Genomic DNA, 17081 nt, shown 5'->3' with positions numbered 1-17081 from the left:
AGATCGCCTACTAAGCTCTTGGCAGACAATGGCAATTTCTCTTTCAACAGTAATTCAGAAGCTACCACAAACTTTGCAAGAGTATAACACAAGAAATGAGATTGAGGAAAATTGTAAAGACGTAAGGGTTTTATCTAAGCTTCAAAAAAGCAGAAAAATATATGGTTCCAATGAACGGTCTAGAGGGGGGAAAATCATAGCTGCTGCAGTATCTGATCTATTTATTATAGTTGGGAATCTAAAGGAAGACCGAGGTAAAGTTGAAAGACATACATATTTTAAAAGTAGAAAGTAATAAAATCATAAAAGCTGGAGGGGTGATTTGCACAATTCATAACCAGAGTACTGCATCCAGGATGAGACACACACAGAAATATCGTGAGGCACATGGAGATGTCAAGCTTTCGACATTTCACTGAAATTTCACCCTTTAAAATGTGAAATGAGGAACACCTCAAGAGATGAGCCTTGGAGTGGTGACTCTTCTCTAGTTCCTGTGTAGCACCAATATTACAACAATTCAAATAATATGACCATAGCCCAGCTTGTGTAGACGATGCAAAATATTAAAATGAACCATTATATAAAAAGAACTGACTTAAAAACCAACAGATATGGATAAAAATCCAACGGACCACAGCAGAAAGACAGACTAGCTTAAAAATAGAGAAATTGTTAAAAAACCAATTATGAAGAATACAAAATTCTGTAGGACAAACAATTTTTTCAGGATATTACACATTTTTTAAATCATAGAATCATCTTGTGTAGTATCAGCCATCTGTTTATCTGGTAAAGTCTAAGCAAGTAAAGTGACCCGATTTTTTTTACAGGAAAGCAGCCCAAATTTGTAAACGTGTCCATGAGCATTGATGTTTTCAATCTTCAAGTCATTCTCTGTTGACCACTACAATCTCCAAGCAGCTACTCGATTCACTGCAGATTAGTCTGACATACCTTCTCCAGCTAGCTACCATCTTTGTGATTGTGCAAAAAAATGTCCCCTGCCAAAAACAAGGAGTATGCTTGTGAGAGACTGGACAAGCTTTCAAAGGGGCTACAGGGCTACTGAAATATCAGACCAAAGTGACTGCATTCAACAGACTTCTCATCTAGCAGATTCAAGTGTACTTCTAAACAGAGGTGCTTTGTTACAGAGAGTCCTGTATTACACCCACAAGCTAGAAGTCCAAGAAAAGCACTGAGCGCATTCCCTGGCGTTATTTGTTTATTTTAAGTTATTTATTCATTATAAGCCAATATACAAGTCAGTATCACTTCTTTTTCACAATATGGTTTCTGCTATTTTTACTGCTTTACAAGAAACCTAAGCTTTTTACAAGGAGCTAATAAGATTATCCTGTTTTATCCAATGAAATGACTTTGGGCAATCACTTTCGCCCAGCCAAAATTTCATGCAACAGGTTTTATAGCTGCATTTGGATAAATTTGGGCTGCCTTGGTCCAAGCCAAACACTTGAACAAATTCAACATTAATTTTAAAATGGTAGGTGAAGGAATCTCATCATTCTCAATAACTTAAAACATATTTTATGTGAATAGAGTCACTGCATTGCGGTTATAGTACTTTAGAGTATTTCCAATGGGTTTGCTATTGGCTAGTACATAAAGATACATATGTACTGTTGATTACGTAATATAGAAATATTTGCAAACAACAAAAAGCACATACAGCTGCTTGACCTGCCTTAAAACAGAAAAAAGATAAAACAAACTCCACAGATGGTAACAGAATCTTGCTAGATTTATTTGGTAACACAGGACGATTCCTTCCAGAACTTCCATTTGTTCTACTAATCAATCTCGTTGTCTTTGACCAGCAAGGACATAAACTTAAGAACACTGAAAAGCCACAGAAGATTTATCAAAAACATCAATTACCATGGCTTAAAATAGCCACAAGGCATTTCACATGGCTTTCTGACAAGAGAACAAGAGATAAGCATTTGAGACTGAAAATAACTGTCCAAGCATACACTACCGGGAACAGCCATAGGAAATGTTCTACTAACTTTGCACAAGTCATTGTTTCCTCCCCATCCCCTGATAAACTGAAAGGTCTTGAGCAGCATCAACATTGGAAGGATGGTAAAGAAGCAGAAATAAGAAGTTGATCACTGAATTGTCTGGCAGGTCGACAGAACAAATCTTTAAGAACCATTGAGTCCTCCTGTGTGACTATGCTCTTGCTGTAATAGCCCAAGACACTAATTGTTCATTTCAAGTAAGAAAAACAGGGTTGAAGATTATACACAAAAATTATGACACAAAAGTTCTGTGATGGACCTTTTATGTAATATGCAGGCCCAATGTAAACAATTATTTGCTGTGACAGAGGTTGTTGCGGCCAGGTTCATTTTATGGCAGTGGTTCTCAACCTGTGCGCCACCAGGTGTTTTTGCCTACAACTCCCAGAAATCCCAGCCAGCTTACCAGCTGTTAGGATTTCTGGGAGTTGAAGGCCAATACATCTGGGGACCCACCGGTTGAGAACCACTGATTTATGATAACAACCTACAAGGAGAGGCTGCATAGTTTCCCTCTTAGATTTGCCATTTTAAAATATCCCCTAAGTATATTAAGTCAGGCAACTGTCTTCCCTACTATATGAGCAGCAAACGGGGGGAAACAGTAGCCGCCATATCTAGGATGCTGATCTTCAGGCTGCCCTATTGGCAAAAATGAATGTAGCTATATTAAAGATCTTCACTTAAAAGACTTTTTTCACCATTCTTTTGAGATCAAGGATTATAATTAGGAAGTTTGACATTTAGAAAGCACAAAGATTTTTTAAAAAACCACAATTACTGATGCACTGGTAAAGTACCAGCTCCATTCTAAAAGGCCAGTTAGCATGTCCCTGCTCTTCATCTTTTAATAGCTTTGATTAAGGAGCCAAACCTTACATATGGCATGCTGCTCCTTTGCAAATAATGATGTCATAGTTAACCACATCTTGTCAAGGCCATGCAGGGCAACAGGGAATCCAAACAAGTCAGAATACAGAACACAATACGAAATGATGGCTTCACAAATCACTTATCATAGTCCTTCCATTCAGATGTAAACAAACCATGAACACTTCTCAACAAGAATTTAAAGAAAAATGACCTTTACCTGTCACTGAAAAGGTAACAAAGGAAGTGCCAGGTAGTTCTGAGTTCTGTAAATGATGCACAGACCCCAAAAAGGTCTTTTCCATCCCTAGCTCCTTCTGATAACTTTCCCTCTAGCTTCTAATTCCAATGAAAGCCTCAGCTAATCCTAGACATGATCGCAGAGGAGTCTCCCTGGTTCATGGGTCCTGGACATTTAGGGTTCTGAAATTTAAAAACAGTTTTGTAAATTGGGCCCAAATCCAAATGGGGAAAAGTGGATACATCAAGGATTAGTTACGCAGAAGTAATGATTGGTGCCACTGTGCTTCGGCTACATTACAGGGCAATGCGCCTCCACATTTTAAAATTGGGATCACAGTTTTGAAAACGCTGAAGAAAATATTTCTATGGAACTGGAGAGAGAAGGCAAAAGAGAGGTCAAACCACAACTGCCTCAATGGTGCCTCAGAGTTCATCCACAGCTTAGAATTAATGCAGCTTGACACCACTTTAACTTCCATGGCTCAATACTATGGGGGTTGTAGCTTGATAAGTTCCCAGCAGTCTCTCTGACAGAGGATGTTAAAGACCTTGTAAAATTAGACAGGAAAATCTTCAAAATTATACTATTCTCTTTTGCCTAAAGTCTGAAATTAAATCTTAACAGTCCATCAAGTTATTAAAAATTTCCTAAGCTTTGTAACTATTCATTAAGCAACACTATCAGAGACTGTTTCTGCATCAGTGCAGAACCAGTGATAAAATGTATATTAAGGGATGACCTTTCCATGAAGGAACTATGCCTTCCAGGTTCCAACATAATCTGAGGCTATTGTTCTAAACAGAAAGGTCACAGAGCAGAGCAGTATTTTATTCGGCATTAGAAAGTGACCCTGCCCACAAGCATATTTGTTTTCTTTCCCTAACCTACACAAAAAAATAATCACAGACCACTACTTCATCCTTTCTAACAAGACAGATGCCCTATTTAACTAATTCATTTTGTATGCAACCACCAGCTTCTCCATCAAAAGTACTTCATCCCCCAGGATATGCAGCCACAGAAAGATGAAATGCATCTACACTTTAGCTTATGTGCCAAATAGAGCAAAAAGTCATCATCATTGTAATTTCATTTAAATGTCAAAGATCACCTCTCCTTCAATAGAACAGCCAGTTTTTAACTCTTAATACAAAGCAAGATAAATATGAGTTTATTTCTGTTGCCCCTTTATCCGATCTCTCCTCTCCTGAGAATAAGGGCAGACATAATTTGTGATTTTTCCCCCCTTTAAAAGGTCCTCCAACCCCCAAGAAATGTATTCACAGCAAGACATAGCGCAGCTGCAGACTGCAAACAGCCAAAAGGCATTGGAGCCTGAACCTTGGACAGCATTAGATGATCTATGTTTGCCAGAAGGAATAGAGGAGCAGGTAAGGCCTTGTAATGGCAAAAAAAAAATTGTTGACATTGGTATCCTATATCAGCCGAGCTGCTGATACCAAACAAACTGGCCTAACATCAGCATACTATGGCATTTTGGTGTTAAAAGCAAATGCTTGAGAACTTCTATAGAAACTACAGCTCCCTCTTATTTGGGGGAACAAATATGCATTACACTTCCACACAGGAATCTTTATTCCCAGGAGCTGAAGCAACCATTAGAAGAGTGGGATCTTCATCATCCTGAATGGAGATTTCTGCAATGCTGTGACTCTCTTATCTATGTATTCGATATCCATGGTTTCACTTACCGATACTCCAAATACAGTCTTAATCAGTGGTTCGCAACCTGGGGTTCCCAGATTTTTTTTGGCCTTCAGCTCCCAGAAATCCTAACAGCTGGTAAACTGGCTGGGATTTCTGGGAGTTGTAGGCCAAAACCCCTAGTAACCCACGGGTTGAAAACCACTGGTCTAAATGTATGATTCCCCATTATCCTCAATTTCAGAGGATATCCCCACCAGGAGGGGATATGAGGGGCATACTGTATTACTAACAGAAAAGAAAAGCAAACAATACATCAGCTCTAATGCCAGAAATAATGCAGTGGAAACTTGGTGAATACAGAATTGGACAAGTAAAACAAGGAGTTACTCATATAGAAAAAGTACAGTGTGGATACCATAGATGCCACCCTTAGGAGAATGTTCCAAATATAGGGTGTATCACAGATAATTCTTCTTGAGGACACAGCACTGCACTAGAAATGTTTGCGATCCCATACTTTTATCTCTACAACTATGACGATCAGATCCTAATCACTTCAGTGGGCCATTTACTCTGAAGAAGGCATATGGGAATGTTTATTTGCTTCAAACAAACAAAACGGGGGGGGGGGGGGGGACAACCATTAAAAGTTGGAATTCATTTACAAATTTCTGTGACACAGAAACTTCAAAATACAACAGCAGTGACAGAAAGATAAAACACATATGTTTTGCTTTGAAAGGCTGTGCAGCCTCCAAAGAACTGGTACTCACTCATGACTGGTAAACTTCCTGCATATAATCCCAGACAGGTATTAAACCAAGGTATCTCATCCAAGATCTCTCAGAGGTATACATGTCCTAGCCAAAAGAGGGAAAAACAAAACGAGGAAAGTAAAATCAGCCATTGAATATATCCATGTGATTAAAGAAGCAATTACAGCAATAAAACACTTTCAACAGACCTCCAAGAAATTAAAATAATGCATTTTCATATTTTTGGATAATATTATTAGAGTGGTGATACTGATGGGAAAAGAAAGAAAACATTCGCAGTAAACGCAAGTCTAAATATGTTCTTTGCCAATAATTCTTTAAAATTCCCACATTCCTCCCGGGCATAGCTCCAGAAATCTGTTTTTCCTCTCCCCAGGGACATTTCAGACTTTCTCACTGATTTTATTTCAGCTTTCATTTGAAAGAGATTCTGTCTCTTCATATACTTTAAAAATTAAGCTACTGCATTCTGCACAGTAAGCAGCCACATTTTCAAAATGCTCCATAAGCATCAAAAGAAGAAAGGTGAACCTTAAACTGTGGCCAAAACAATTTTATTTGTGAGGCTTATAAGAGGCAACTATCAAAATGCAGCCGTCATCTGGTCTCAACATTTTCTTTATAGCCATTTCACAATGAAGTATGGGAAACATAGTATTCATGTGTGACTTGTTGCAGATTTAGGAACACAAGAAAAAACAGTAATTGAGTCTGGGAAGGAAGGACTACACTCTTTTAACACCTATACTTTGATCCTAGGGTGAGTGAAGTACAGCCTATGGGCCAAATGTGGCCCTTGGGACTCCTGTGGGGCCCAAGAGGCCCTCTGAAGACCCAGACTACTATTTTTTAATCTAGGAGCAAATTCAAATAATGAAAATATCTCTGAGATCCAGCAGGGTAATCTTTTGTTCCCAATTATGTGTTCATGGCAACCATTCCCATTGTGGGTCAGTTATTGAGGACACAGTATATCTGAAAGAAATCCGATACTCATATCTGATAGAACCATCAAGCAGAAGGGAATGTTCACCATAATTTGCTGAAGTTTTATGTAACCTGATTTTGGAAGTCACCAGAGAAATCACGTAAGAATGTCAAACACAAATAAAAATTATCCAGCATATTTCTATGACACCATTTTTAACTCTCTAGCTAAGCAACAGTGAAATTCTCTCCATGGATTACCTATTTAAAGCATTTCTACCCCCTTCTTTCGAAATAGAGGTCACACATAGCAGCTTGTGTGGTTTCAATAAAAACAAGACATCCCAAGTTTGTAGGCTATACTTTTACAGCCCAGTCCTAATAAAAGTTCCCAAGCCAGGCTTGCTAATTTTATATAAGGAACCCTATTTTACTATGTGATTGCATATAACAAAACATTGGTATCCACGGGGGTTGGGGGTTAGAACCAAACCACAAGGGCCTACTATATTTGGAAACTGACAATTGTACAAAACAAGAAGCATCCACTACTCTGGTTTTCTTTCATAAACTGACCAGAACTCTACCATCTGTTCTAACCTAGTCAGCTCATTCCATGCTGCATCTTTCCTCTCTGATTCCTTAAGACTTAAGAAGGATAAGAAGAAAGAGAAAGTAATTATCCGACTTCCTTAAAATGTGACTGCACATAACATTTGCAGATCCAAAGCAAATCCCAAAAAGAACCCAGAGCTTTACTATACAAATGCTGGTTAATCAGTTGCAAAACAAAGGACATAGGCCCCTACTGTCCTAGAAACAAGGCAAATTTAAAGGGGCGATTTCTTAGAAAAGAGAGCAGCAAAGAACAGTGTGTCCCACGAGTTGCGCCTAAAGAAATTGTATCCACCTCTCAGTACCATACTAGATTTCAGTTAAGAAACATTTGTCCAGTTTTTTGCTCAAGAAAAACTCATCACTATGCTAATGGAAGCATCATCCTCTCTTGTTGTGTGTGAAGAGAGCAACAACTCTATTCCTAGTGATAGAAAAACACAATTCTTCAGTATCACAAGATATGGAAGTCATTAAAGATCTTTCCATGCTTCCCTGTAGAATAGAGAGAACAGTTTTGTTGGGGCTGGGGGACAATGGCCAATTCTCCACAGGATCCCATGGGCAATAAAACAAATACAAAAATCTCAGTTTTCTCCTGCAATCCTTCTTAAGATGGTAGCAGGAAGTCAGGTCTCATAAATTCCTAATACCATTTTACTGAGACTGCAAAGGAAAACCATCGTTAGGAGAAACAATGTGCATGTTTTAATGTATTTTGAAGGACTTTGTGTGTGGTTTGGGGACTAAAATGACAAAAAAATGAAAATACTTATTAAAAAAAATAGGAGCTCCAGATTTTATGGGAATTTGGGAGCTTTGAAGGACTGGGGGCTTCAGAGGCACAGAAATGGTGTCCAAAGGTCACATGTGCATGCAGGCCACACTCTGCCTACCCTGATGTATGTGTCAACAGAAAACATTTAGGACTGATGGCAGCAAAGTGAAGAAAGATTTCTCTAGAGCTTAGTTAGGTATCGAGAAGCAAACCCAGGCAGGACAAGGAAAACCAGCTTCTGGTTAGTGCCCTGCCCACTTCTCAGCCCAAGAGAAGCTCGAAACCAAGAATCCTGTACTTCCACAAAGAATCCTCCCCTGTAGTTTATATGCAATGTGTAGGTGTATATATTTCAGATGGCAATCATTTAGTTTTGGAGACTGTACCAGCAACTCTCAACCTACTTCCTAGAGAACAATGAGTGTCTCCAAGAGCATGGAAGTTGGCCATGTTTCATTTATGCCAGGAGTAGATTGCACAGTTCTTTACAGATGTTCTGGATTACATATCCAGTAAATCCTGATGCCTGGCTCTGTTTCCAGGGCAAATGGCACTACAAAACATCTGATGGTGTCAGGTTGCTTTCCCAGGCATAAGAAATCATGTGCAGAGGCGGGGAAATAAATATTTTGATGTAGCACTCAGCAAATGGAGTGGGAGGCTTGTTAAGACGGATAGTTCAGCAATCACAACAGAACATATTGCTTAATCAATGACAGAAACACTATGTATAAATTCACTTGATTACAATGATGATCTTTTCACTTTGACCAGTGTCCTCCAAAAGCAACTCTCACGGCTGTCAACTATTTAGTATGCTAATTGCCATCATTATATGATTGCCTTGCAGCAGCAGAGTGTCGTTCGCACAATCAATCTGTTTCCTACAGGATACTCTGCCCAAAAGGATGCTACAAGCTCAGTGCACACCTGCAGCCTACTATATACCCCCCCCCCTTTAATCAGGAGACATCCACATCACTCTCCCTGTATCCATATCATGCCTCACAGAAACCCATTTTACCAAACCTGTCTGGCTCCAGGAAGCGAGCCTCCATGGCCAATCACAGGTACTTTATATGTGACGCTTTCAAACAGAGCTCTAGGAAACCTCTTGGAAACATACCAGATGGTCCTCAATAATAATAATAATAATAATAAAACTTTATTTATACCCCGCCACCATCTCCCCAATGGGGACTCGGGGCGGCTTACATGGGGCCATGCCCAAAACAATACAATGTAAACAGCATATAAAAGAACAGCACAACACAATACAATAAACAATACAGTAAATAATATCCATTACAAAATAAAACAAGGAGACAATAAAAACAAGGGCAGACCACATGAACATTAAGTTAAAACTCGGGGTGAGAAAGACATAAAAATAAAAACCACAGCGAACAGGGTCATAAGGGAGTGGGGTATTCTGGAGGATAGATATTAGGGGGAGCAACGGAAAAGAAATATAACAAGATGATTGAAAACACCAAACCAAACAATAGGAATGTTTACATTTTGAATGAGAAAATTAAAATCGCAAATGTTCTTGAGACACAGCTTGTGTGCCCACTCCTCATCTTTCCCTGTGCTGACAGTGAGGAATATGACAACTTCATAAGCTGTATCAGTGGAGCCCAATAGATATGGCCTGTGCCCTACGTAAGATAAATCAGTCAAAGTGGAGATGCTCCATTTTTCACTTACATCTATTTCTGCCATGATGAAGCACCCTTAAGAGAAGAGCTTCAAGTGTGCACATCAAGACTGGAAAAATGAATTTGTAAAGCATTTTAAAAATGTGTCACCCTTTCCAGTAGACCACAAGAAAACTGGGTCAGGAAATGCATTTACATACGTACACAATATCTGTATGCATAGACACTTTCAAGGGCAGCGCTTTTAACAACTGAGAACTACTTGTATTCCAAACAGCATCGCCTCCACTCTGAGAGAAATCAAATATGTTTAACATGGGTGCTCTATACCTTTTTGCATTGCATTCCAATGCCAATCTATTCAAAGGAGTCATTGCATTCATTGAAGTTGACTGTCAGGTAAGCTGGTCAAGGTCTACAACCGCAGTGCGGCAAAATGCGTCTCTAAAGGTAGGAAATAAAGAATATAAGAAGCTTGAGCTAAAATTCTACCTTAATCATCAAATGAAAGATCTGATTTGAGGAAAAAATGAACGGTGGCATACATTACAAATCATGAAATAATGCAAATAAGAAAATATTCATTGCATATTATATACTACATAGTCCACTAAAACTCAGTCAGAGATTTAAAAATTACTTTGGAGTCTTCCACTGCTCTTTAGCCAATGTTCAGTGTACAGGAGAGACTATGAGTAAGCTAAGAAACTAGGTGGGGAAGGCCTACTGAGCATTTTCTACATGAAGTATGGTGTTAGAGGAGGAAGTGGTATTAGAGGAGACATGGAACTTCACTTCCTGAGATATTTTTATTCTTCTTCTTCATTCTGTCATGTTTTTTTTTTGTTTCATTGTTTTAACTATTCAGGCACCTTGAGTATATTGACAAAGTATAGAAGTCTGGTAAATAAGTACTGCAAATCCCTTTTTTGGAAGTTGCTGCAAACCAATCTCAGTTCAAATATTCTGCAATCCTATATCGTTTAAAGGATACAAAAATTCAGATACCAGGACTCATTGTTTTCAGGTATACTTTACTTACTTAGGCGATCCCTCGTCGTTCGAGGACGATGGTCTTCCAACCTTGGTATCTTGGGCGTGTGTTCTTAGGTGACTGAAGAGACCGATTCTTGACCCGCATATTCTCCCGCAGTGAGGACATCGGTTTCCAGGTGGAAGGCGGTCCCGGTCGGGGTTAGCTTGACGCTCCTTCCTCTTGGCACGTTTCTCCCTTAAGCCCTCCGTTCGTGCCTCTTCAAACTCCGCAGCACTGCTGGTCACAGCTGACCTCCAATTAGAGCGCTCAAGGGCCAGGGCTTCCCAGTTCTCAGTGTCTATGCCACAGTTTTTAAGGTTGGCTTTGAGCCCATCTTTAAATCTCTTTTCCTGCCCTCCAACATTCCGTTTCCCATTCTTGAGTTCAGAGTAGAGGAGCTGCTTTGGGAGACGGTGATCGGGCATTCGGACAACGTGGCCAGTCCAACGGAGTTGATGGCGTAAGAGCATCGCTTCAATGCTGGTGGTCTTTGCTTCCTCAAGCACGCTGACATTTGTCCGCCTGTCTTCCCAAGAGATTTGCAGGATTTTCCTGAGACAACGCTGATGGAAACGCTCCAGGAGTTTGGTGTGACGTCTGTACACAGTCCACGTTTCGCAGGCATAGAGCAGGGTTGGGAGGACAATGGCTTTATAAACAAGCACCTTGGTCTCTCTACGGATGTCCCGGTCATCGAACACTCTCTGCTTCATACGGAAAAATGCTGCACTCGCAGAGCTCAGGCGGTGTTGTATTTCAGTGTCGATGTTGACTTTTGTGGAGAGGTGGCTACCAAGGTAGCGGAGATGGTCAACATTTTCTAATGTTGCACCGTTAAGCTGTATTCCTGGCTTTGCAGAGGGATTAGCTGGTGCCTGTTGGAAGAGCACTTTGGTTTTCTCGATGTTCAGTGAGAGGCCGAGCTTCTCGTATGCTTCTGCGAAGGTGTTTAGAGTGGCTTGTAGGTCTTCTTCTGAACGCGCACAGACTACGTTGTCATCAGCATATTGGAGTTCTATAACAGATGTTGTGGTGACCTTGGTTTTGGCTCTCAGTCTGCTGAGGTTAAATAGCTTGCCATCTGTCCGATAGATGATTTCCACTCCGGTGGGAAGCTTCCCATCAACAAGGTGAAGTATCATAGCGATGAAGATGGAAAATAAGGTGGGGGCAATAACACATCCCTGCTTGACACCTGATTCAACCTTAAATGGGTCACTTTGGGAGCCGTTGCTGTCCAAGACTGTTGCCATCATGTCATCATGGAGGAGCCGCAGGATGTTCACAAATTTGTCAGGGCACCCGATTTTTTGGAGGATGGTCCAGAGAGCGCTGCGATTCACTGTGTCGAATGCCTTTGCAAGGTCAATGAATGCCATGTACACTGCCTAGTTTGGAAGAAGTCAGCAATGCCATCAGCCAACAAAAAAACAACAAAGCTAGCGGACCTGATGGGATTCCCGCTGAAATCTTCAAAGAAGGTGGACCTGAGCTGATGCAACAACTCCACCAGCTCATTGAAAAGGTGTGGATGACCGAGAAAATCCCAGCAGACTTCAAGGATGCCACCATCATCACCCTTTTCAAGAAAGGGGACAGAACAGACTGCGGGAACTATCGTGGTATCTCCCTTCTAACCTCCGCCGGGAAAATCCTCGCAAGAATCCTTGCAAACCGCCTTCTCCCTGTCTCAGAAGACACCCTCCCAGAATCCCAGAATGGCTTCCGCCCCTCCAGAGGAACAGTGGACATGATCTTCACTGCTCGACAGCTCCAAGAAAAATGCAGGGAACAAAACCAACCTCTGTACATGGCATTCAGGTATAATACACAAATGGGCTTAAGTGACACATGATTAAGGAAGAATGTTTTGCTCTGGATTTTGCCTCCATGTGAGATTTAAAACTATTGCATTACATAACAAAGTATTTTCTGTAGGAATATTGAATTTGAAGGAAATTAACTTTTAAAGATGATCATTATCTTAGTCCATTAGCTTTCAAATACTTTAAATTTACAACATTTTTGACAAAATCTTTCCAACAGTTTTGCAAATACTGGCACAGTGCCTTTACGCTTACTGCACATTTCATATCTGTTATTTCTCCCTTATGAGGCATTCCTAAGCCACAAGCATGTGCAGCATTTTTTGAAGGAGAAAAACCTCAAAAGGCATTGGGAAACTTGTGGAAAAGAATATACTACTGCTTATTATAAGACAGGGTTTTCCATGACAAAATAGGAGATTGAATACAAGTATAGCAACAGTATAAGCAAGAATCTCCAACCAGAAAACAGATGGGATCCACGAGTGTTTACATGACAAGAAGTTGTTTAGCAATAATGCTCAGATATCACTATGCAACTGGGACATATAACCGAGATGTTTATCTCAAGCCCAGGTGGTTAGGGAAAGTGCATATTGCAAAACCTACCTAAAGGGCCCTTTATGCAAATTAAAATGTGAAGTTTTAACAGAATTATAGAAGCTGTCTGAATATCTAAAAATCTCCATGTTCTTTTAAAACTAACCTGATGGGAGAGACTTCTGTCTGTATCCAGTATCCCTGGGTAGCTGCCAGAGCCTCCATACAACTTCCTGTGAATTTTATTTTTGGGGACTCCGACTCCCCAAAAATCTACATAGACCATGCTGGCTCAGAGACTCTGGGAAACATAGTTGGAAAAGTACCCTTGCTAAGATGTGATAATGTCACCTATTCCCTTCTCTAGGTCTATTAGCACTGCTCCATGCTCAACTTCTGGCAGAAGCTGACCATAAAGAGCAATGGACAATCTAGAGATGCCTAGAAAAACCACATTAAAAAATCTGTAAATAATCAAATCTATAAAATTAAAACCTACAAATGTGGAAGTTTGGCTGTAAAGCCACTCCAGCTTTAGCCTGACACATCAGAGTAAATAAAACTCTCTTGCTGATTTAAACTGAATTTAAATCAGCTGATTTCTAATACTTGATGTGCAAAATATTTACCACTAAGTCAGGTCACCACTGACTTACAGTTAAAAGAAGCTGCTCTCTCAAAAACCCTTTATCAGCTCCCAGTAGTCCTCAATCATGTTTCTGTCAGACACCACACAACACCTACATCAGCATTTACTCCACCTTGCCTCGCTTACACCATAATTTTAAGACCAACATGATAATGTCCTAAGACCTCCAGTTAAATTATATGATGCTTAAAATGTGACCCACTGAAGGCTTTGCCTACTATAGTTATAGTTATTAGAAATTCCATTCTAATTACAACTCCACCCAGCGTGAAGACAGGTGCTATTTTAGGATGGGTGCAGATGCTTCGCAAGTAATAGCTTTACCAGGAACAGCACTGTATATTCTCATTTCTCTAAGAACTACGGTGCTATAATGCAGTGTTTATCATTTTCTGAGTTACATTCAGTAAACTCACAGTCCTTCACCAAGTTAAGTTAACTTCAAGAAGGATTGTGCAACATATATTAACTCCTAGTACTCCTGTATTCGTCTCTCCAAATGTTATCCCAGGGAGATGCACTGATCAGGAGTAATTACTACCAGCTTCAGCTGATATGCCAGCTGCGCCCCTTCCTAGATTTGGAGGAAATAGGAATGCATGCGCTACTTCAAGGCTGGCCTTCTGCAATGTGCTTTACATTGGGCTGCCTCTGCACCGAGTTCAGAAACTCCAACTGGCTCAAACATGGCAGCCATATTAATTGCCATCTAGGATTGTTAGCCACCTTGAGTCCCCACAGGGAGAAAGGCGAGGTATAAATAAAGTTACTAATAATAATAGTTAAGGGAACGTATAGGAATTAGCATATTACAACTGCAGTAAAGTCACTCTATTTGTATTGTTGATGCACAGTGCCCCTTGTATTCCTAGTCCTTTTTAACTTCCCAATTAAGACTAGGAACATATCTGTCAAGAGTCAGACGCCAATTAGCGAACAAAAATAGAGTTTATTCAGCAGATAAGCCAAAAAGTAATGTTAACACAGAAAAAACCTTGAAACACTTCACTATCAGTGCTACAAGGGCAGTTCAAACAAAAAATATAATTCAGCAACACAAGCAGGTAAAAACAAAGCTAAACAAACTTAGTGCAAACTGCACTTTCTGAGTCCAAGCCCTGCCAGCCGGCTCTGTAGTTTTCAAAGGAACAGTTCCCAAAAGAAAACACCAAATTGGTCAGGAAACAAACAAACAAACCAAGAATGCAGTAGACTGCTTCCACAATGTGGATAAAGCTGAAGGCTCCAAAAGGATGGTGAAAAGACGTCGTCCAGGATTCCAAGGTCAGGTCAGGAGATAACAGCGGTGTCCAAAGAGCAAGCCAGGAGTCAAAAGCCGATAGTAGCCATCAATCACAGGGCAAAGGCAGTAGCAAGGTCAAATTCCGATCCAAGGTCTGAAGAGGGTGCAGTCATCCAAAACAGGTCCACGATAAGACACAGCGAGAGCCAAGCTAGGTGATAACAGCAGATTCAAATCATAGTCCAGGTCCAGTCTTCATGGAAACACAGAGATCCCAATGGCGCCTCAGCAACACCTTGCCACACGCAAAGTGCAGTGGCCAAACATTCCCATTTTATTCCCCTTCCTCCTGGGTGACCAAACACTCACACCCAAACACCAGGTGTCCCAAATCTACTCAGAGTCTGAGCTCCACACAGCTAGAGCTCGTGGATCTGGAGTGCCTAGCAATTCGTCGGAGTCCCAATCATCCTGCCCACACTTAGCCCCATGAACACTTAAAGAACCATCCTCCCTTCTCCAAGCATCCCAATTGGGATCAGCTCCTGCAGAAACCCCAGGTTCAGAAGTATCCATAGACCCCAAATCCCCAGACATCTCCGGTGGCTGTGCCCATTCAGTGCCCGCTTCCCCAGCCACCACCTGTTCCTCAGCATCCATCTCCCCATCTGAATCTTCCTCAGAAGATCCCCCATATAGCTCTCTAAGTCGCTTCCTGCGCAACTCCTCCAGTGAACCCTCATCACGAGGGTTTTTTCTTCCTCTTCGAATTCCATCCCCATCAACCATAATCCCCGAAGGCACAGTCACAACAATATCTATATTAATATATGTATTTGTATTGTATTTTAATCCTTGCAATATGTATATTAATATATGTATTTTATGATGATATGCTGTAATCAAGCTATGAGGAAAACAAATAAATTATTAATTTATTATTATTAAATTATTACTAAGGAGAGGTGTTCTTTCAGATAAAAAAAATAGTACTGGTATTTATTATTTGGTAGTTTTTCCATTTTTGTGGAGATCCTGTGCCCCTAACCTCAGCAAGTGTGAATGGCTGTCCACACAAAATCAGATGTCTTTTTACTCCATAGCAAGCTCCTTCAGTTCAAATAAAGATTATTCCTAGCCTATAAAAGACTAGCAGGAGACTCTACAGCAAATAGCCCATCTAGGAACTGAAAAAGAGGCAATGAACAGGGGTCTTGTGGCACATTTATAACAAAGCAATTTATTCCAACTTAAGTTTTGGAGTCACTTCTGTTTCATGCGTTAGATTTATTGCACTTCCAAGAAACAGGATCATCTGCCTGAGCAAATCTAAACTAAACAGCAATGCCTTCCCCTGAACAACAGCTTAATTCCAATGTGCATGATATCTGCCTGATTTTTTTTTAGTATATGGTATGGCCATAGTTTTGGCAATCCCATATACCAGGACAACTTCCCAGGACAAATAATCAACAGACTGACCATCCATAGATTTGGAGATAATTTTCTAAATCAGGAAGTGTTCTGTTGCCTACAGTTCAACTCTGAAGTAAAGAGTTAAACAGCCAGCAGGGAAATATTCCAAAATATACCAAAAGAATTTGGGCTATTGGATCTGTTTTTTCCAGCTTAGCAACCAAGAAATGCCCCAGCTTACAACAAAAGCAAATAACTTCCTACCATTTAACAACCTTTCCTGATATGCTGACAAATGAGAAAAAGAAATAGTAGAAGCACAGATCAAATATTTGCAGCGACACTCCCTCTTCCTCATTCACAGTTTCAGCATATTTACACACAAGTATCACTCAGCAAGCTACTTCCAGTACTCACTGCTTTGAAGGAAACAAGAAAATGATAATGTATTAGGTTTCACAACTACCACTTAAAGAACTATTCAAAGAAGGAAAGCCTGCTCTAAAAACTGCAGTACTATACATTCTTATATCCTGATCCTATACATATTCACTCAGAAACAAACGAAACTAGGCTCAATTGAGTTGAGCCACTCTCAAGGAAATATGCATAAGATTACAACTGTGTTCAGGAGCAATGATGTCGAACTCAGCAACATGTGAATAATTGCAGGACCAAGCTAAAAGAGGTCTTTGTTAAACTTTAAAGACGACACTTTCCATCCTGCTTCGGCACAATATAAAAGACAATCCAGCTGGCCTGAGAGTCTAGAATTTCAGGGACG

At 40.3% G+C, this 17081-nt stretch overlaps 1 protein-coding gene across 6 annotated transcripts in view; it reads right to left on the bottom strand.

Moving 5' to 3' along the window:
* usp6nl (USP6 N-terminal like) overlaps positions 1-17081 on the bottom strand; it is a 170847-nt gene that overhangs the window by 150039 nt on the left and 3727 nt on the right. For all 6 annotated transcript variants that reach the window (XM_008110321.3, XM_008110318.3, XM_062983247.1 and 3 more), the window contains exon 2: positions 5604-5690. Coding sequence is in view for 3 of the 6 variants with exons in the window: in XM_062983247.1 (XP_062839317.1) it covers positions 5604-5607 (4 nt within the window). In the remaining 3 variants the exon portion in view is untranslated. The remainder of the gene's footprint in view (positions 1-5603; positions 5691-17081) is intronic.

This window comes from Anolis carolinensis, chromosome 5 (assembly GCF_035594765.1).
Source record: "Anolis carolinensis isolate JA03-04 chromosome 5, rAnoCar3.1.pri, whole genome shotgun sequence".
Taxonomy (NCBI): Eukaryota; Metazoa; Chordata; class Lepidosauria; order Squamata; family Dactyloidae; genus Anolis; species Anolis carolinensis.
Note: the sequence above shows the minus strand (reverse complement) of the source record. Positions and strands in the feature narration are given on the sequence as shown.